This window comes from Sceloporus occidentalis, unplaced genomic scaffold (genome assembly GCF_023333645.1).
Source record: "Sceloporus occidentalis isolate IW3139 unplaced genomic scaffold, rSceOcc1.0.p SCAF_1, whole genome shotgun sequence".
Classification (NCBI taxonomy): domain Eukaryota; kingdom Metazoa; phylum Chordata; class Lepidosauria; order Squamata; family Phrynosomatidae; genus Sceloporus; species Sceloporus occidentalis.
The window spans coordinates 320696475-320718069 of NW_028316981.1; the positions used below are offsets into that span (position 1 = coordinate 320696475).

Sequence of the window (21595 nt, forward strand, 5' to 3'; positions counted from 1 at the left end):
TAGGGTTCTATGTGAAGCCAAAGGCTTTCATGGCCGGCATCCATGGTTTTTTGTGGGTTTTTCAAGCTGTGGGGCCTTGTTCTAGAAGAGTTTCTTCCTGACGCTTTACCAGCATCTGTGGCTGGCATCTTCATAGAATGCTGGCCTGGAAGAGAGTGGGTTAACATGGGAGTCAGCCAGGATCACACAATACACACACACACAGAGACCCAATTCTCTTCCAGGTTGGCATTCTCTGAAGATGCCAAAGCCACAGAGCCAAAGAGCCCCCACAAAATCTAGGGTCCTATGGCTACATGACTGTGCTCCCAAGAGACAGGGGCACTTGACCGCTAATGGACCTCGGAGGGTCTCAGGCCAGATTTACCTCTCTGTGGGCAAACCCTGGCCTCTGGCCTTGAGTGAGGGCCCCTCCTTGACCCGCAGGGCCATTTCCGGCCCCCACAGCAGCCGACCCGCCACTCTCCAAAGTTCAAGAAGGAGGCCAACAGCCTGGACTCTGGTCTGGAGGAGGGTGAGGTCAAGAGACTGGACGGTCCTTTGGCCAGAAGCTGGAAGTGGTGTGAAGGCTGACACCTAGACCAGCAACCCGTTCACTCCCTGGTGTTTTCCTTCTTCAAATGACATCTTCCTCTGCTTCCGTTGGCCAGCTATTCTGGACCAGGCAGCGTCCACTAAGCGCTTCTTCTGGCCAGTCCACACTTGCTACTCCAGCCGCTTCTTATCCGTTGGGTGCCTGAATGCCTGGAGAGAGGAGGGGTCTTCTGCTCTGGCTTCTTCCATGAGCTTTCTCTTACTCCTTTTGTCGGACCAACATTCCTCCTCTGGCCTTTGCGGACTCCTCAGCGGAGGCCAGTGGCACGGCTGCCATGGCGATGTCCCATTTCGGTCCATCTGCCAGAGGAAGGGGAGGAACTCAGGGCCAGGCCCTTCTCGGGGCTGAGAGGGCGGCCAGATGCCCTTTGGCCAGAAAACGGCCCCACCGCCATTTGCTTCCAGGGACGCCATCCACCTTTGGGCCAAGGGGAATCCTAGGACCATAGAGTTGGAAGGGACCCCCAAGGGCCACACCCGCCACCTTCTGCCATGCAGGAACTCTCCATCAAAGCAGCCCCTTGACAGATGGCCATCCAGGCTCTGCTTCAAGACAGCCTCCAAGGAGGGAGTCTCCGCTGAGGAGGAAGGAGTGTCTTCCTCTGCCGAAGAGCCCTGACTCCTCATGTTGAGCTGGGGCCTCTTTCCCTGGAGCTTGCCTCCACTGCCCCCTGTTCTCTGGAGCAGCAGGAAAGAAGCTCGCCCCCCTTCCAGCCCCCTGGGCCGCCTGCTTCTTCTTCTCCTTCTTCTTCTTCCCCTGCCTGCCCTCGTGGGCCCTTGGCTGGCTGGGCAGCTGCCCCCCGGACATAAGAATGTCCATCCGCCAGACCTTTTCCCTCCACAGGCGGCTCCGGGAGGGAGGAGGGAGGAGGCCTGGCCGCGGAGGCTTCTGGGAGATGGAGTCCAAGGGTGTGGGCCTCTAGGCGCCGCAGAGGCAGAGGCAGCGGAGGAGGCGGAGGCAGCCAGGGAGCGAGGGAGGGCCTGCTCCGCCGCGAAGCCTCTCCTCCTGGCTCGGCAGCCCGCCCCGCCCCGCCCCGAAGGCCAGGCCCAGCAGCAGCAGCAGCAGCAGCAGCAGCAGGAGGAGGAGGAGGAGGCCCGTCTAGGCCTGGGCTGGGTTCCTCCGCGGGGCTGCCGCTGCCGCTGCCACTGCCGCTGGCATGGCGCTGGGGGCGCTGCGCAGGGGCTCCCCGCCGCCGGGCCTGGCTGCTCCGCCTGAGGCCGAGGCCCCGGGCCAGGAGGCGCCCCTTCCGCTGCCTTCCTCCCGGGGAGGCGGAGGCGTCGTCGGGGCGCCCCCTTCGCTCCTCCGCCCGCCGCCGCCCTCCTCCTTCCGCGCCCTCCGCAGCGCCGTCTCCACCTTGGCCCGCATCGACGACTTCTACTGCGAGAAGATCGGGGCAGGCTTCTTCTCGGAGGTCTTCAAGGTCTGACATCCAGCCATAAGAAAGGAGGAGGAGGAGGAGGACGGGGATGAAGGGCCTGGGAACCATGGAGCCCCGGGAGGGAAGGGGAAGGGGCGAGAGCACAGCCACGGCTCGAGTGTCCCAGATACAGCAGCCCACAAGGCTGGGGAGGGAGCAAACTTGTTTCCTGCTGCTCCAGAGACAGAGCCCCCTCGCCGGGGGAGGAGGGCGTGGCCTGAGGGGGCGTGGCTCCAGGAGGAGGAGGGGCGTGTCCCCAGGGGGCAACGACGGGGAGGAGGGGGCTGGAGCGGCTGACCGGCCCCTGGCTGACCCTGTGGCCTCCGAGTGGCCCTAGTCTTGGGGGTCTCCAGGGGGGTCTCTTGCCCCCAAAGGACCCCTCTCCTCTTTCCCAAATCCCTTGGGGCTGAGCTTGCTTGGACTACAGTTCCCAGAATTCCCCCGGGAAGCCTGGGAGGAGTCTTTTGCGTATCTGTGTTTTAGATTTGTAAGCCTCTGGGAGTCCCTATATTGGGAGGAAGGGGGTACAAATAAACATGATGATGATGATGATGATGATGATGATGATGATGATGATGATGATGATGATGATGACGATGACGAACTGGGAGGAAGACAAGATATAAATAAACATCATCATCATCATCATGTCGCACTTGGAGGGGGCAGGATATAAAGAATCATCATCATCATCTGCCTCCCTTTGCCCTCATGGGTCCTCTTGGCTTCCTTAGCAGCTGCTGGGTGTGTGAAGGGACCCTTACAGCCCAGGCTTTGGGGGGAAGGGGAGAGACAGACCCCCGGCCCCCCTTGCCTTGCCTTGCCTTGCCTTGCCTCTCCCCCCCCCCCACCTGACCCCTTGGCCATGGCCTGGCCCCCCTCACAGTGGGGTCAGTCAGTCTGGTAGCCCAGTCTGGTAGCCCACTGGGGTCAGTCAGTCTGGTAGCCCAGTCTAGTAGCCCAGTGGGGTCAGTCATTCTGGTCAGCCAGTCTGGTAGCCCAGTGGGGTCAGTCAGTCTGGTCAGCCAGTCTGGTAGCCCAGTGGGGTCAGTCAGTCTGGTCAGCCAGTCTAGTAGCCCAGTGGGGTCAATCAGTCTGGTAGCCCAGTCTGGTAGCCCAGTGGGGTCAGTCAGTCTGGTCAGTCAGTCTGGTAGCCCAGTGGGGTCAGTCAGTCTGGTAGCCCAGTCTGGTAGCCCAGTGGGGTCAGTCAGTCTGGTCAGCCAGTCTGGTAGCCCAGTGGGGTCAGTCAGTCTGGTAGCCCAGTCTGGTAGCCCAGTGGGGTCAGTCAGTCTGGTCAGCCAGTCTGGTAGCCCAGTGGGGTCAGTCATTCTGGTCAGCCAGTCTGGTAGCCCAGTGGGGTCAGTCAGTCTGGTCAGCCAGTCTGGTAGCCCAGTGGGGTCAGTCAGTCTGGTAGCCCAGTCTGGTAGCCCAGTGGGGTCAGTCAGTCTGGTCAGCCAGTCTGGTAGCCCAGTGGGGTCAGTCAGTCTGGTAGCCCAGTCTGGTAGCCCAGTGGGGTCAGTCAGTCTGGTCAGCCAGTCTGGTAGCCTAGTGGGGTCAGTCATTCTGGTCAGCCAGTCTGGTAGCCCAGTGGGGTCAGTCAGTCTGGTAGCCCAGTCTGGTAGCCCAGTGGGGTCAGTCATTCTGGTCAGCCAGTCTGGTGCCCAGTGGGGTCAGTCAGTCTGGTCAGCCAGTCTGGTAGCCCAGTGGGGTCAGTCAGTCTGGTAGCCCAGTCTGGTAGCCCAGTGGGGTCAGTCAGTCTGGTCAGCCAGTCTGGTGCCCAGTGGGGTCAGTCATTCTGGTCAGCCAGTCTGGTAGCCCAGTGGGGTCAGTCATTCTGGTCAGCCAGTCTGGTAGCCCAGTGGGGTCAGTCAGTCTGGTAGCCCAGTCTGGTAGCCCAGCGGGGTCAGTCAGTCTGGTCAGCCAGTCTGGTAGCCCAGTGGGGTCAGTCATTCTGGTCAGCCAGTCTGGTAGCCCAGTGGGGTCAGTCAGTCTGGTCAGCCAGTCTGGTAGCCCAGTGGTGTCAGTCATTCTGGTCAGCCAGTCAGGTAGCCCAGTGGGGTCAGTCATTCTGGTCAGCCAGTCTGGTAGCCCAGTGGGGTCAGTCAGTCTGGTCAGCCAGTCTGGTAGCCCAGTGGGGTCAGTCAGTCTGGTCAGCCAGTCTGGTAGCCCAGTGGGGTCAGTCAGTCTGGTAGCCCAGTCTGGTAGCCCAGTGGGGTCAGTCAGTCTGGTTAGCCAGTCTGGTAGCCCAGTGGGGTCAGTCAGTCTGGTAGCCCAGTCTGGTAGCCCAGTGGGGTCAGTCATTCTGGTCAGCCAGTCTGGTAGCCCAGTGGGGTCAGTCAGTCTGGTCAGCCAGTCTGGTAGCCCAGTGGTGTCAGTCATTCTGGTCAGCCAGTCAGGTAGCCCAGTGGGGTCAGTCATTCTGGTCAGCCAGTCTGGTAGCCCAGTGGGGTCAGTCAGTCTGGTAGCCCAGTCTGGTAGCCCAGTGGGGTCAGTCAGTCTGGTTAGCCAGTCTGGTAGCCCAGTGGGGTCAGTCAGTCTGGTAGCCCAGTCTGGTAGCCCAGTGGGATCAGTCATTCTGGTCAGCCAGTCTGGTAGCCCAGTGGGGTCAGTCAGTCTGGTCGCCCAGTCTGGTAGCCCAGTGGGGTCAGTCAGTCTGGTCAGCCAGTCTGGTAGCCCAGTGGGGTCAGTCATTCTGGTCAGCCAGTCTGGTAGCCCAGTGGGGTCAGTCAGTCTGGTCAGCCAGTCTGGTAGCCCAGTCTGGTAGCCCAGTGGGGTCAGTCAGTCTGGTCAGCCAGTCTGGTAGCCCAGTCTGGTAGCCCAGTGGGGTCAGTCAGTCTGGTCAGCCAGTCTGGTAGCCCAGTGGGGTAAGTCAGTCTGGTCAGTCAGTCTGGTAGCCCAGTCTGCTAGCCCAGTGGGGTCAGTCAGTCTGGTCAGCCAGTCTGGTAGCCCAGTGGGGTCAGTCAGTCTGGTCAGCCAGTCTGGTAACCCAGTCTGGTAGCCCAGTGGGGTCAGTCAGTCTGGTAGCCCAGTCTGGTAGCCCAGTGAGGTCAGTCATTCTGGTCAGCCAGTCTGGTGCCCAGTGGGGTCAGTCATTCTGGTCAGCCAGTCTGGTAGCCCAGTGGTGTCAGTCATTCTGGTCACCCAGTCTGGTAGCCCAGTGGGGTCAGTCATTCTGGTCAGCCAGTCTGGTAGCCCAGTGGGGTCAGTCAGTCTGGTCGCGCAGTGTGGCCAGTCAGTCTGGTCAGACAGTCTGGTAGCCTCATGTGGTAATCCTGTGTGGTCAGCCCGTGTGGTCACACAGTCTGGTCGCCCACCTTGTGGTCAGGGCATGCCCACACCTACACCATGGAAGGGGTGGGATGGGGAGTTTCTCTTCCTTGAGGGCTGGGCCCATTCATGGCTTTGTGGTCATTTGGTTAGTGAGGGGCACTGAGTACCCATTGGGAAGTCTCTCCAAGATGGGAAGGTGGCAAGGCGCGGGGCGGGGCGGGGCGGGGCGGGGTGGGGGGAGGCCTTCCTTCGCCAGGTGGTCTGGCGGTCAGTGCGGGGAGCTGGCCAAATTTAGGGAGCGGCTGCCCCTTCCCATGAACCCATTTTTGGCTCCCAAATGCTGGTCTCCTTGAGCCTGACTCCCCACAAACCTGCTGTGGGAGCGGTGAGTGTGCCTCTGTGCATGTGCAGAGATCGTCACTGAGGGAGATGCTCTTGTGCCTAGACGTGGGTCTATTATGGGGAGGCCTCCCCTGGTTTCAGAGCATAGAATCATAGAATCATAGAGTTGGAAGAGACCGCAAGGGCCATCCAGTCCAACCCCCTTCTTCTGCCATGCAGGAAATCCAAATCAAAGCATCCCCAACTGATGGCCATCCAGCCTCCGTTTGAAGACCTCCAAGGAAGGAGACTCCACTACACTCCGAGGAAGGAGTTTTTTCCACTGTCGAACAGCCCTTACTCTTAGGAAGTTCCTCCTAATGTTGAGGTGGAATCTCTTTTCCTGGAGCTTTAATCCATTGCTCCATTGGGTCCTAGTCTCTGGAGCAGCAGAAAACAAGCTTGTTCATATGACATCCCTTCAAATATTTAAACAGGGCTATCCATATCACCTCTTAACCTTCTTTTCTCCAGGCTAAATATCCCCAGCTCCCTGAGTCGTTCCTCATAGGGCTTTATGGTTTCCATACCCTTCACCATTTTAGTTGCCCTCCTTTGGACACATGGCTCCAGTTTCTCAATGTCCTTTTTGAATTGTGGGGCCCAGAACTGGACACAATATTCTAGGTGGGGCCTGACCAAAGCAGAATAGAGTGGGACTATTACTTCTCTTGATCTAGACACTATACTTTTATTGATGCAGCCTAAAATTGCATTGGCCTTTTTAGCTGCTGCGTCGCACTCTTGACTCATGTTCAACTTGTGGTCTACTTTGACTCCTAGATCCAAGAATGATCCTAGAACGTTTATCAAACCATTTCCTGTATTGCTGTATTGTATTTCCTGTATTGCTATGTACTGTATATGTATTATCCTACTTGAGAGTATGTATTTCCCTTGGAAGAAGATTAACCATCCTTTATGAAGCCAAGCCCTCCCTCCAGTCCATCTGCCTTGGTCCAGGCCTTGGAGGTAGAGAGGAACTGCTGGCCCCCATCCCCTTCCCCACCACCTTTCCCTTCTCCTTTTGTGTCGTGTCTTTTTAGATTGTAAGCCCGAGGGCAGGGAACCGTCTAATTAAAAAGATTGTATGTAGAGCGCTGTGTAAATTTACAGTGCTTTATAAATAATAATAAATAATAATCCCTTTCCCATGGGGTCACAGGTCCTGGAAGGGCCCTTTTTAGGGTCACCTCTGGAGGGAAGGTTTCCCAGCCCAGGACCCCCAGCTATGACCGCCAGTAGCTAGGCCCTGTCCACGCTGCGCAGCGATAGCTGCTGTGGAACCTTGGTATTGTTAGTTTTGGGGGGACGACTTGGGAGTCCTCTTCTGGATAGCTCAGGGCCTGGGCCAGAGTGCCAGTCTTGACTGCTGTCACTCAGAAGGACCTTGCTCAGGATGATGGGTCAAGATGGTGGTCAAAGCAGGGCTGAAGGGCGGTATGGCTGCCCTCCTGTGTCCAGATCTCCCAGGCCTCTTGGCCTAGGAGAGGCTCTTTTGGGGTCAGGTGTGGGGGACCCCTCGATGTGGTCCACACAAAGTGTTGTCTAACAATGCAGCTTAAAGCCGGACCAGGCACTCCCTTTTGCCTGGTGGATTAGTGCTCCCGTTGTGGTCCCTCCAGCCGGTCAGCGGTCAGCATCCTTTGGAAGAGGGACGCTGGGCTGAGAGGACGCCTTGCCCCAGAGGCCCTTCTCCGGCCAGGACCTCTATGGATAGTGGATGCCCCCGACACTTTCCTCCACTTTTACAGTCTGTAAAACCTGGAAGATGCTCTTAAGGTCAACCACATTTCAGTGTGTTCCCATTTGCCTTTGTTTGTGCTCATGTTGCAAGGCAAGCCTCCATATCTTCCATTTTACAGGCAGAAAAACTGAGGCTATTTAGCCCCAAAGCAGTAGTTGGAAAACTCCTAAAACCATTGATCCTTCCCCATAAGAAGTGTGCAAATCCATTTTCACACGGGTCCCTTGCAGACCCCCGAATCCTCCCCTTCTTTCCCTCTTTCCCCCCTCCAAGCGGTGATTTGGAGGACGGAGGAGGCTTTGTGATTTCCAGACCCTTCACCATTTTTGTCACCCTCCTCTGAACATAGTCCAGCTTGTCACATCCTTTTTGAATTGGGGTGACCAGAACTGGACAGTGTATTCTAAGTAAGGCTCGACCAAAGCAGAATAGAGTGGCACTATTCCTTCCCTTAATCTAGGCACTATACTTCTATTGATGCAGCCTAAAATCGCACTGGCCTTGTTAGCTGGTGCATCACACTGTTGATTCATGTTCAACTTGTGGTCTGCCTGGACTCCTAGATCCCTTTCACACGCAGAAGTCTCCTTAATTCAAGTGTCCCCCAGTCTATATCTGCCCTGTTTGTGAGTAAACAAGGACCCAGATGGGCAACTCCATTGGCTTCCTGCAGTGAGTTTGGTGCTTGCTGGTGGGAACCTGTTGTAAAGTTGGCACAAACAGAGCACTTTGGAAAGAGAAGAGGAGGATGACTCCGTCCTTTGCCTTGGCACTGAGAGGCTCCATGCCTTCCTCCTCCTCCTCCAGTAAAACTGCCCCAGGGAGACTTTTGCCCTTTGCCTTCTCTTTTATTTCTTCCTCAGGCAATTAGGCTGCTCACAAGGGGCCACATCTGGGCTGGTAAAAGGTGGGTGGGGCACTTGTAGCCGGCCTTGTGGAAACATCTTGAGGTGTAGGGGCTGCCATCCTTTGGCTCTTTGGCCCCTATGGCTGACCGCTGCCCCTTCCCTTCCTTGCCCAGGGTGTCCTGGGTCCCCGCGGTCCCACTTGTGGGTCAGGGTGAGTCCCGTCTTGGAGGTCAGCCAGCTTTTCCCCAGTGGCAGCATCAGTAGGAACCCCCCCCCCGAGGAGGTCTTCTTGCCCCCCCCCAAGAAATCCCCCAAACCATGGGGTTTTGTAAGGGAAGGGCCCAGAATTATCACACAAACTCTTTGCAAGGTTGAAACTCCAAGCTCACCTGGGAATACCTTTTGCATGCATTACAGGTGGAATCTACCTTATATCTGGAATTGCAAAATATTATTTGTATTCATTTTTAAGCCACTGGTTGCAAATAAGGTTTGTGGTAAATCTAAGAGCCCCATACAAAATGGGGATGGACATGATGATCATAACAACAGCAGCTGCAGCAGCAGCAGCAGCAGCAGCAGCAATGCATCATCTCCCTGGATGGCCAGGTGAGTTTGGATCTGCGATCTTGCAAAGAGTTTGTGGGGCAATTGTGAGCGCTTCCCCTACAAACGCCATGGTTTGGGGGATTTCTCAGGGGTCAAGAAGACCCTCTGGGGGTTCCTATGATGCTGCCGCTGGGAAAGGCTGGCTGCCCTCCAGGAAGGGATGGCAGATACTAAGGAGAATCCTTGCCCATAGAGAGACCATACTTGCCCTTAGAGAATCATAGGGGAATACTTTTCCATAGGGAATCACTGGGGATTGCTTCTCCATAGGAAAACATGGAGATTACTTGCCCTACTTTCCCCTATGGGCAAGTATAGTTTCCCTTGGGCAAGTGCTGTTCCATTGTTTTAGTATGTCCCAGACGGGACTATTATCTATTATTTATTCTCTATTACTACGATTATCTATTACAGGTATCATCGTATCATTAGATCATATGATTGTAATCATAGAATTAAAAGTGATAGCAGGCAATTTGGGGGAGAAAATCCCTCTCTTTGGCAGCTTTTCCCCCAAAGTAGCTGGCTAAAAATGAAAAGATGCAGAAGTGCAATGTTAGTGGTTTGGGTGGTGGGCTATGTCTCTGGAGACCAGGGTCCTTGGCAAGTCACACTCTCTCAGCCTCAGAGGATGGCAATGGCAACCCCCCCAGATAAAGTTGCCAAGAAAGCCCCACAGTCAGTCCACCTTATGGTTATCATGACCCTCCTTCTGACCGGTCAGCTGCCCCTTCCTGGGAGGGCTCTGGTGTGGCACTTGGGTCCTGGGCCCATAGGCTCCCTCTGGCTGGTCGGTGGTCATGGGCAGCCGCTTTCTCCAAAGTAGCTGGCTAAAAATGAAAAGAGGCAGAAGTGCAATGTTAGTGGTTTGGGTGGTGGGCTATGTCTCTGGAGACCAGGGTCCTTGGCAAGTCACACTCTTTCTCCAGCTTTGGCCTTGCCCAGGTTGGGAAGGGTCACATGTTGGACCTTCAGCCCAAGGACAGGCTAGAAAGCTGGGCCTAGACTAGAAAACTGGGCCAAAGCTAACAAAATGAAATTCAACATGGAGAAATGTAAGGTCCTGCACTTAGGGCGGAAAAATAAAATGCACAGGTTTAGGATTATGGGGGACACCTGGCTGAATGAAACTACATGTGGAAGGGATCTAGGAGTCCAAGTAGACCACAAGTTGAACATGAGCCAACAGTGCGATGCGGCAGCTAACAAGGCCAATGCGATTTTAGGCTGCATCAATAGAAGCATAGTGTCTAGATCAAGGGACGTAATGGTCCCACTCTATTCTGCTTTGGTCAGGCCCCACCTGGAATACTGTGTCCAGTTCTGGGCCCCACAATTCAAAAAGGATGTTGAGAACCTGGAGCCATGTGTCCAAAGGAGGACAACTAAAATGGTGAAAGGTCTGGAAACCATGAAGCCCTATGAGGAAGGACTCAGGGAGCTGGGGATGTTTAGCCTGGAGAAGAGAAGGTTAAGAGGTGATATGGATAGCCCTGTTTAAATATTTGAAGGGATGTCATATGAACAAGCTTGTTTTCTGCTGCTCCAGAGACTAGGACCCAACGGAGCAATGGATTAAAGCTCCAGGAAAAGAGATTCCAGCTCAACATTAGGAGGAACTAACTGACAGTAAGGGCTGTTTGACAGTGGAACACACTCCTTCCTCGAAGAGTCTCCTTCTCTGGAGGTCTTTAAGCAGAGGCTGGATGGTCATCTGTTGAGGATGCTTTGATTGAGATTTCCTGCATGGCAGAATGGGGTTGGACTGGATGGCACTTGCGGTCTCTTCCAACTCTATGATTCTATGATTCTATACTTGGAGGAGGGTCTTGAATTGTGTCCCTATTTATTTCTTGCCCATGGGTCCCACTTCCTCCGCCCTCGTGGCTCTGTCCGGAGGGTCTAGGTCTTGGAGCGTGAGGGGGTCTTCTTCCTTGGAGGTCTTTAAGCAGAGGCTGGATGGCCACCTGTCAATGGGGATGCTTTGATGGAGAGTTCCTGCATGGCAGAAGAAGGGGCTGGGGCTGGATCAGGGCTCTTCTTGGGCTCTCTTCCAACTCTATAGTGCTATGATGGAGGGGCTGGGTGTCTGCTGCTGAGGGGCTTTGAATCTGCTCTGGGTTTTTGCTGGACCATCTAATGTCCTGGCTGGACCTGACTGGCATTCCCAGTCAGTGGCACTTCTGGTAGTGCTTTCCAAGTTTGGACTGAAAGCCGGAGCAGATCAACCAGTCGCTCTGGCGACGGAGCTGCCAGCTGCCACCGGAAAAAAGTGGCTAGCTCCTTCGGGGTTTAGACTAAATGCCGGAGTACGTTTACCACTGGTTGCATGGGCCGAGACGGGGGGGGGCAGGCATTTTGGCTGTGCGAGTGGCTTTGCCTTCGTCTTGCTTGTGTAAAATGGGAACAATGGAGGCTTCCTTGGCCAGGGAGGGAGCGCAGCGCAAAGATGGCGGCCGCCCAGGGATGTTGGGTTTGGGATGTGGATGGTGCTGGGCATTGGCATAGAATAATACTCTGTGTATGGAAGCAGGCCTATATTTCAGTTTGTGGTTTATAGAGATGTGGGGAAGGGGCAGAGAGGGGGTCTTCCTTGCCAACCTTGGGCAGCCCGCGTTCCTGCTCCGCAGGATGAAACATGTCAGCCGCGCAGCACAAGCGGGGCGCAAAGGGAGGTTTGCCAGAGACACCCACTCCATCCTCTTGCCCTTGCAGTATATTTGAACAATTTAACAAATCCAAAGTATGGGAAATCCAGATTTAATGTACTATATAATAATAAATGGGGAGGTAGAAACAGCGGGGCACATCTTATCCTGTCATACTTTTTTTACCTCGACCTTCAGCATTGTTTTATAGCCCCACTTGTAAGAAAAAGATACCAGGCAATGGCCTGACACGCTCCTCTTGGCGGATCAGTGGCCAGAGATGGCAGCCAAGGTGGCAGGTCTTTTGGCGCTGGGCAATAGCTTGCCGATGCAGGTCTTAATCTTAATTTTAATGGTTTTTATTATTTGAATAGTTTTCTACTATGCAGTTTTTAGAATTTATCTAGGTTTTGAATTATTATTGATGCAACCTGATGTCCAGTATTATTCCTCCCCCATCCGTGGTATTTCCTTGCTGTTGTCTTTTTGCACTGGACACTGACCGTAAATAAATTTCATCCGTTCTCTGCAGTCCAGGGAAGACTGGGCAGTTGCCCTTCCTGAGCGGACAGAGGTTGCCAGGCCAGGGCTGAGGGCCAGTGGGCTCTTGACCTGCTCTTCTTGTTGCTTTGGGTGTCCACTGGGTCAGTCTCTCTGGGCTTGACCTCTCCTCCTCTGGTCACTTGGGGGGCTAGGATGGAACCTGACCCCGAGGGCCGGCCGGAGGAACCCGATCCCTGCCTGGCTGTGGCTGAATAATTGAAGGGATGATAATGGCATGGAAGGGGTGGGCTGGGCAGGATCGCCTTTCGCACAACAGGTGGGGAGCGTGTGTGCGTTTGTTTGGCACTCGGCATTTGGCATTTTGTGCTGCAAAGACTCATTATCCTGACTGGCGCTTGGGGCCAAAGGACCTTCAAGAGAGTGTGGCACTCTTTTAAACCGCACTGTATTTTTAAAAAGATTGTGGATTGTTCAGCTCTATTTTAACATTGATCATTTGTGTGTTTTTGTTGTTGTTGTTGTTGTTGTTGTAAGTATTGCCATCCGTAAGCCTACTTCTGGAGAAAGGTTGAGATGTAAACAAAGTCAGCGATGAGAGCGGCCCAATCTCTGTGGCCTCCTGCCCCACATCTGCCCCACCACTAGCCCCCTCCCTTTGCTGGACAGTTGACCACTGGACAGTGCCCGTCTCTCTCCGCAGAAGCAGGTGGTCATGCGGTCTGGCAGTCAGACTGGCAGCCCAGGGAAGGCCACCCTCTCTGGGGCTGTTGCTCTGCAAGAAGAGCATCGACTAAAAAGGGCAAGAGACGGCGGCTGCAGCTGACGCCAGCGCCAAAGAATGCAGGAGGCCTGCGTGACGTGGCTGGGTCTGCGCCTGGCCTCCCCATGGCAGCTGTCCAGAGGGGCTGGTCCTGCAAGGCGGGTGGACACCACACCAGTCACACCAGTCGGCCAGGAAACACGCTGCTTGGTTGTGTGTCGTCCTCATTTGCAGCAAAGCATTTCCAATCTGTGCTGGAGGCAAGCGGCCTCTTCTCTGCAACACCCTCCCTGCCAGGCTGTCTCTCCTCCAGCCCCAGGGACCCTTTGGCTCCCTCTGGGGCTGGCCTTCCTGGTCAGTGGCCCCGTCCTGGCTCAGGGCCGACTGACCACCTCTGGTTGATGAGTGCAAGTTGTTGTTGCTGTTGTGTGTCGTCCAGTCATCTCTAATTTAGGGCAACCCTAAGGCAAACCTATCATAGGGCTTTCTTGGCAAGCTTTGTTTAGAGGAATCATAAAATCCTAGAGTGGGAAGAGACCCCCAAAAGGGCCCTGATCCACTCCAACCCTATTCTGCCATGCAGGAACTCTAAGTCTAAGCATCCCCATTGACAAACAGCCATCCAGCCTCTGTTTAAGGAGGTTTGCCATTGTAAAATAAATAAAATAATTTTTTTATTTGTATACCGCTTTTCCATCTGATCAAAGCGGTTCACAGTAGCATACAATATAATACAAAACAGTACAATACTCCAGCAATACAATATAACATCAATTACATTGGCAATATTACACAGTACAATAAAAGTCTCCTAACAAATACAAGTCCCTTTAAAAACAATCGGCTGTGGTTGGGTATCTGGGTCTTAATTAGGGTATTCTATCTCTAAAGAGAATCAGGGGGGTATGCTATCTGAAAAAGATGCGTTTTCAAAGCCTTCTTGAAGGCTTCCAGCGTGGAGCACAGCCGGATCTTTTCAGGGAGAGCATTCCAGTGAGCAGGTGCTGTCGCCATATAGGCTCTCTGATAAGTTTTTACTAGTTTTACCCTGGGGTAGTCAAGTACATATGTCCCAGATGTTCTGGGGGTGCGAGGGGGATTATGTAGGGAGAGGCGCTCCCTCAAGTAACTCGGGCCCGAGCCATGTAGGGCTTTAAAGGTAACGACCAACACTTTGTCTTGCGCCCGGAAGCTAATAGGCAGCCAGTGGAGAGATTTTAATATAGATGTTATATGGTCCGATCTTCGGATGCCCGTGACCAATCTGGCTGCGGCGTTCTGAACTAACTGAAGCTTCCGAACCTGGTACAAAGGTAGCCCCATGTAGAGCGTGTTAGGGATGATGGGAGTTGCAGCTCTTCTCCTGGCTTTCACTCTCACCCCCCTGGTCAGCGGAAGAACAACCAGTTTGACCAGTAGCTCTGAGAACTGGCTGAAGATGTTTTCCAATCTTCTCTGGAATCTGCTGGTTCTTGTTCAGCTCTCAAGACACCAGTCAACACAGTAGTCTTCTATAAAAGATCTACTTTTATTCTAATATATACACTATGCACAAAACAATTCACTACTCACAAAACTCACACTACTATACTCCTCAATACCCACAAAAAGTATTGCCATACATTATTGCTTATATAGACATTTGTCTCTCTATTCATTATACAGTTGCCACCTCCTGGGCGTGTACATACATTATGATTGACATATCATACTTGGCTCAATCTTTACCTCACATTGCATCATACATTGCTGTCCACTCAATGACTTTCAGGTGATATCAATTTGCACCTTTTCACTTTGTCCTTGCCACATGTGTCCTTGGCTTTTAGGAACTTCTAATTACATTATATGCAACACCTATGTGCCATTTCAATAGCTTTTGCTGTGTCATGTTACTTTCAAATACATTCATATACATATTATATTTCTTGTGACTATATATCCCATGTTGTTTTTTCCTGACAGAGCGCATTACAGAAATCCAAACAAGAGGTTACCAGTGCATGTACTACTGTTTCTAGGTCCTTTCGATCCAGACGGGCGCAGTTGGCGTATCAGCCGAAGCTGGTACCAAGCACTCCTGGCCATCGCATCCACTTGAGATGATAATTGTAGAGATGAGTCCAGGAGTACTCTCAAACTGCGAACTCTGTCCTTTAGGGGGATCTTAACCCCGTCGAGGATAGGGTGACAAATTTCCCTATCTGGATTCGGGGTACCTATCACAAGTACCTCTGTTTTCTCTGGATTCAGCTTGAGTTTGTTTTCCCTCAACCAGCCCATTACTGACTCCAGGCAGGGGTCCAGAGGAGAGATGCCTTCCTTAGTCACTGTGTCAGTGGGAGACATGGAGAGATAGATCTGGGTGTCATCAGCGTACTGATCACACCGAGCTCCATGCTTCCGGATGATCTCTTCCAGCAGCTTCATGTAACTATTAAATAGCATGGGGGATAGAATGGCGCCCTGCGGAACGCCAGATGTCAGCTCCCTTTTACGGGAGCAGCTATCCCCCAGCCTCACCGACTGGAACCTTCCCGAGAGATATTGGACTGGAACCACTGGAGCGCAGTGCCCCCGATACCCAGCTCTCCCAGGCGTTCCAGAACGATACCATGGTCGATGGTATCGAAGGCCACTGAGATGTCTAAGAGCACCAACAGGGTCACATTTCCCCTGTCAATGCTCAGACAGAGATCATCGACTAAGGCAACCATGGCAGTCTCGACTCCGTGTCCCGCCCTGAAGCCAGTTTGAAATGGGTCTAGATAATTGGTTTCATCCAAGACTGCTTGGAGCTGAAAGGTGACTGCCCTCTCGATCACCTTGCCCAAGAATGGCAATAGGGAGACCGGTCTGTAGTTGGGGATCAAGGAAGGGTTTCTTCAAAAGAGGTTTCACCACTGCCTGCTTTAAGGGCAGTGGAAATACACCTTCCCAAAGAGATGCATTTACTATAAGATGTAGTGCAGTTTTATAGCATCTCCCCCCTGGACGGTCAGTCAAGAAGGACAAGGGTCGAGAGGCCACGTCGTCCCTTTCACCTGACCAAGGAGCTTGTCCACGTCCTCGGTACTAATGAACTCAAAACAATCCAGAATAACCTTGTTTCCAGAGTCACTGGACACCTCTACTTTAGGATCTGTCAAAAGCCCGGCGTCAAGATCGGCCCTTATCTGAGAGATTTTTTCAGCGAAGAAGTTATTAAAAGCGTCACAGCAGGCTATAGTTGGCTTTAGTAAAGGGTTCAGGGTGGCCGGGGGTTGTGTTAGTTCCCTAACCACCCTGAACAGCTCTGCTGGACGAGACTCTGCTGATGCAATCCGTGCAGCACAGAATGAATTCTTTGCTGCATCGATTGCCTCTCCGTTGGAGCGCAACATCTTCTCATGGAGAGTCTTGTCAGATAAGTTCCCATGTTTCCGCCAGTAGCGCTCTAGTCATTGCGCAGCCCGCTTCATCTGGCGAAGATCTTTTGTGTACCAGGGTCTTTTATTTGGAGCAAGCTGGCAAGGACGCTCGGGAGCGATCCTGTCTATTGCCCCGGTGAGGTTCATATTCCAATTGTTGACCAGGGTTTCGGCAGAATCGCCATCGTTCCCAAATATAATACCCTCTAGAGCTTCTTGGAACCTTTTGGATTCCATCAGCTTTCGAGGGCGGATCATTCTAATAGGCCCACCACCCCCGAGGGGTTTTTGGGTTGTGACTTTTAGTCCTACCTTGACCAGAAAGTGATCCGTCCATGACAGGGGGAGGATATCTTTTATATCCACCCCCAGATGTTCTCGGTCCGTACTCAATACTACATTGAGTGTGTTACCTACACAATGTGTAGGACCCGTGACCAATTGGGACAGGCCCATGGCTGTCATGGATTCCATGAACAACCGAGCCGCACCTGTTGGATCCAATACGCCGGCCTTGAAGGGGATGCTGAGGTCCACCAGGACAAGAAGTCTGGGGTCTCCAGCTGTGTCAGCTCGGCCAGGGAGTCTGTTAGGCTACGGGGTGGACGGTAGACCAACAGAATCCCCAGACTGTCCTTGGCCTTCAGGGTCAGGTAAACACACTCGATGTGTCTCAGTTTCGGAACCTGATACCTGGTCAAGGTAATATGGCTTTTATGGACTATAGTCACGCCTCCCCCACGCCCACTTTCCCTAACCTGCTCCTTTACCGTATACCCAGCTGGGAGGGCTTTAGCCCAGGTCACACCGCTATCCTCCCCCAGCCAGGTTTCCGTGATGCATGCCAGGTCAGCGTTATATTCCTCCAATAGATCGTATATAATATGGGATTTATTTTTCACTGACCTGGCATTGCAAAGGAGCAAGGTAAGGGTCTGTGGTATATTTGGGACGATCCTCGGTTCTTTTGGGCTAACAGGGTGACGGGAAGACGGCATAGATATTAAGCATTGTCTTCTTCTTAGGCTGAGAGAGTGGGGCTTCTTGCCCAAAGGGCCACCCGGTGGTTTCAGGACAGAGCAGGGGATCGGACCCTTGTCCCCAGAGCTGTCGTCCAGCACTCAGACCACTCCATGGCACTGACCAGGGCCAGCAGCAGCAGTTCAGAAATCCAGGTTTAAGTGGTAAAACCAAGAAAGCTTTATCCAGCAGACATACATTGTGAGGAGAGAAGCTTGAGTAGTTGCAAAGGGTAATTAAAGCTCCCAACAATCCACATGCCCTCCAGCCAAAATGCAGGACCCCCTCCTGCTCCCTCTTTCCCAGGGCCTCAAGCCCCTTTCTCCAGCTGAGAAACTGGAGCCATGTGCCCCAAGGAGGGCCACCAAAATGCTGAAGGGTCTGGAAACCATGAAGCCCTATGAGGAGAGACTCAGGGAGATGCTGGGGATGTTTAGCCTGGAGAAGAGAAGGTTAAGAGGGGATATGATGGGAGATGCCATAGTGAGGAGGGAGCAAGCTTGTTTTCTCCGGCTCCAGGGACTAGGACACAATGGAGCAAGGGATGCAAGCTCCAGGAAAAGAGATCCCACCTAAAAACATTAGAAGGAACATTTGGACAGTAAGGGCTGTTCAACAGTAGAAAATATTCCTTAGAGGTCTTTAAGCAGAGGCTGGATGGCCATCTGTCAAAATGGGGGTGCTTTGACTGAGAGTTCCTGCATGGCAGAAGAAGGGGGCTGGACTGGTTCAGGGCCCTTCTTGGGGTCTCTTCCAACTCTATGGAACCATCACTCAAATCCATACAGGATGATGGGGAGTAGTGTGGCATATGCAATTGTGACTTTAGTGCTCACTTCTTTAGGATCTTGTCTAGTTCTTTATTTCCTTATGGACTAGGGAGGCTGAACCTACATCGGTCCTCAGTTGTCATTCTTTTTGTTCAGCATAAGGCCTGCCTTTGCACTTTCTTCCTTGGCCTTCCTTAGCAATTGTTCCAACTCTGTGATGCTTTCTGCTGATACTATGCTGCTGTCATCCACTTATTTTAAGATTGCTGATGTTCCTTCCTCCTCCTCCTCCTCCTCCTCCTCCTCCTCCTCCTCCTCCTAAGTCTCATCCTGCAGTTTGAATGATGTTTTCCACATACAGGTTAAACAAGTAGAGTGATAAAACGCAGCCATTAACCATCCCAAGGAATGTAGACAGACAGCCAACACCATTCATAATAAGGAACAACAGCCCTTCCCATCATCCAGTACTAAATGGAGCAAGCTTGTTTTCTGTTGCTCCAGCGAATAGGACCCAATGGAGCAATGGAGGCAAGCTCCAGGAAAAGAGATTCCAGCTCAACATTCGGAGGAACCTCCTGAGAGTAAGGGCTGTTTGATGGCGGAGGACGCTCTCCTGGCCTCCCATTTTGGTTGAAAAGCGGGATAGAAATCCACTCCTCAATCCCTAAGAAGCAGCATGCTTCTGCCTGCCTTAGTTCCTGCGAAGGTTGCAGAAGGCTCTGCAGAAGAGACTGGAGAAGAAAAAGGGATTCCTTGCTCTGGATTCCCGCTTGGGATTCCCCAGCCCTGGTCCTTCCAGTCGACCACACTTCCCTCCGCAGCCAATAGCCTCCCTGCCATGCTGTGTGTTTGTGTGTTTGTGTGTGTAATTAACTGCTTTGGGGCTGCTAGGCTGGCCCTTCCTGGACCTGCGGGTTTGCCATTGCATTTCTTGTGTCTTGTGCAACCTTTGCATTAAGATGCCTTTGCCTTTTCCTATGAATGGATGGGGCTGCCTTTGCTCTTCCATCTGGGTCTTTGGGGGCAGATGATAGACTGAGGAGGTCCAGACATTTGGGGTTCCTGGCTGTTCCTGGATGCCTCCTTCCTCCTCCTGCAAGGAGCCTGGTGTCCGTGTTGAAATGTCCGCTTGGAGGACCCCCCTTTGCTGTCATCTGTCTTTGAGGCTCCCTAGGGATGAATGATGAGGGGTTGCAGCCCAACAACAACCAAGAAATGCAGGCATGGAGCAAAGGCACAAGGGCAAGCCTGCAGATCAGGAAAGGACTGGCCTAGCAGCCCCTGTGGCACACAAACACACAGTGCCTCCTGCCCTGCCTTGGCCTTGGCTGCTCTGTGTTCAAATCCTCCACCTCCACAAGAAAAGCTGGGGCTGAAGATGTCTTCTGTCACTTGCCAAGATGATGCCAAGATGAAGAGGCTGCCTGCCTCGGTCTCCTTGGAAGGAAGCCTTTGGGGGCTTGCGGGGCTGACACCCCCCAAAAGCCATATATCCGTATATGCTCAACTATAAATCGGCCTTGTGTTTAAATCGAGGGCAGTTTGGGGTCCGAAATTATGGATTTTTAGTATGAGCCATGGATAAGTCGAGGGTAAAACGTAGGAGCACATAACAAAAGATGTAAAGCATGATGTAAAAGGGAAACGATGCCAGAGAACTTAGGAAATCCCAGCAGACATTAAGTGTTTGTGCTGATCCTAAAGGCTGGATGGATGAGAGAGTAGAGAGGTTCCATATATATATATATATATATATATATATATATATATATATATTGTATATTGTATATGAGTTAAAGTATAGTACTTACATTGACCCGTCAATAAGCTGACCCAGGGTTTTTTGGAGGGGGGGGTCCTTTTTTGACTAAAACTTTTAGACTTATACGTGAGTATATACAGTCTTCTGCTGGATATCCTCCTTCCGGTGGCTTTCGTTCGTGGCGCAGTCACGCTGGTTAGATCACCTGAAAGTTTTTCTCATTTCCCAAGGTGGCAAAATAGCTATATCTGTGTCCCCATGAAGCAAACCTGACCACCCCATCTTATCTTATCTCTGCCAGCTGTCCTTATCTCTTGCTGACTCCGAGTGGCACTTCTGGGCGCGGGAGCAATAAACCCATAAACCTCTACCACTTCCTCCACCGTTCTGCAGAGAAGAGCAGGGAAGCCCTTTGGAACCGGGAGGGTCTCTTGGAGAAGGGTCCTCTGTCCCATTGGCCTTGGGGTTGGGGGACCTGGCACAGGGACCCCAAATGGAGGATCTCACGTTCCCTGGCAGGGACTGCTTGGCATTTCCAAGAGGCATTAAGGGCTTTGATTGAGAGTTCCTGCATGGCAGAAGGAGGTTGGACTGGATGGCCCTTCTTGGGGTCTCTTCCACCTCTAGGATTCTATGATTCTATGCTTTGATTGAGAGGTCCTGCATGGCAGGGAGTTGGACTAAATGGCCCTTGGGGTCTTTTGCAGGAGCGGCGTCACAAGGGCCGACGTCACCCCCCTGCGGTCACTTATGCTGCCTGGCACACACCCAAGCCACCCTCCTGCACCAGTCCGGCCACCTCTGGCCTGATAGGGGTGGACAGCCCCTGCTGACCAGAAGCCCCTTCCCAGGCCTGGTGGAGACCCTGGCAGAGCAGGAAAGGGAGGTGGGTTGCTTCCCCTCCTGCCCAGAGACCCCAGAAGGCAGGCTCTTCCCACCATCAGGGGCTGGGGAAGCCTGGAGGCCTTTTCCAGGTCTGGCGGATCTGCTTGTCAAGCAGGAAAGGGGGCCAAGTAGACCCACCAGACCCCCAGCAGTGGCCGCAGCCAATGGACACCAGTGGGGACAGCTAGAGGGGTCTTGGGACGGAGGGGAGTAACAGTTGTGTTGAGTGTTCACCCCCCCCCCACCATTTCAAGGGGTCACCAATGCAGACCACGCTCCCCGTGCCTCGTAGTGATGCTCCTACTTTGTAGGACATGAGTCTACAGTGCGATGCAGCAGCTAAAAGGGCCAATGTGACTCTAGGCTGCCTCAATAGAAGTCTAGTGTCTAGATCAAGGGAAGTAGCAGTGACACTATTCTACTTTCGTCAGGCCTCATCTGTGTCCCATTCTGGGCCCCATAATTCAAAAGGATATGGAGAAACTGGAACCATGTGTCCAAAGGAGGGCAACTAAAATGGTCACTTTGGGGGTCTCTGGAAGGGCTGGAGGTGGATGCTGGGCTTGGTTGCTCCTCTTTGGGCTTTGGCTGCTCCTTTGCGTGGACAAAGACAAAGGGAATGCTGTGGATATAGTATATCTTGATTTCCATAAGGCCTTTGACAAGGTTCCCCATGACATTCTTGCAAACAACATAGTAAAATGTGGGCTAGGCAAGGCAACTGTTACATGGGTTTGGAATTAGTTGACTGGCCAAACCCAAAGGGTGCTCAACAAGGGCCCTTCTTCTTCATCCTCCTGGAGTGAAGTGACCAGTGGGGTGTCCAGTGAAGCTCTGTCCTGGGCCCAGTCTGCTGTCCAACATCTTTATCAATGACTTGGATGAAAGAAATGAGGGGGAGACTTATCAGATTTTCACATGACACCAAATTAGGAGGAGTAGCTAATACCCCCGAGGACGAATTAT

General features: G+C 52.9%; 1 protein-coding gene across 1 annotated transcript in view; it reads left to right on the forward strand.

Moving 5' to 3' along the window:
• The first annotated feature begins 1697 nt into the window (after positions 1-1697).
• TESK1 (testis associated actin remodelling kinase 1) overlaps positions 1698-21595 on the forward strand; it is a 30046-nt gene continuing 10148 nt past the window's right edge. Inside the window, exon 1 of the mRNA XM_089498922.1 lies at positions 1698-2015. Coding sequence (XP_089355048.1) covers positions 1752-2015 — 264 coding nt within the window. The 5' untranslated portion in view covers positions 1698-1751. The remainder of the gene's footprint in view (positions 2016-21595) is intronic.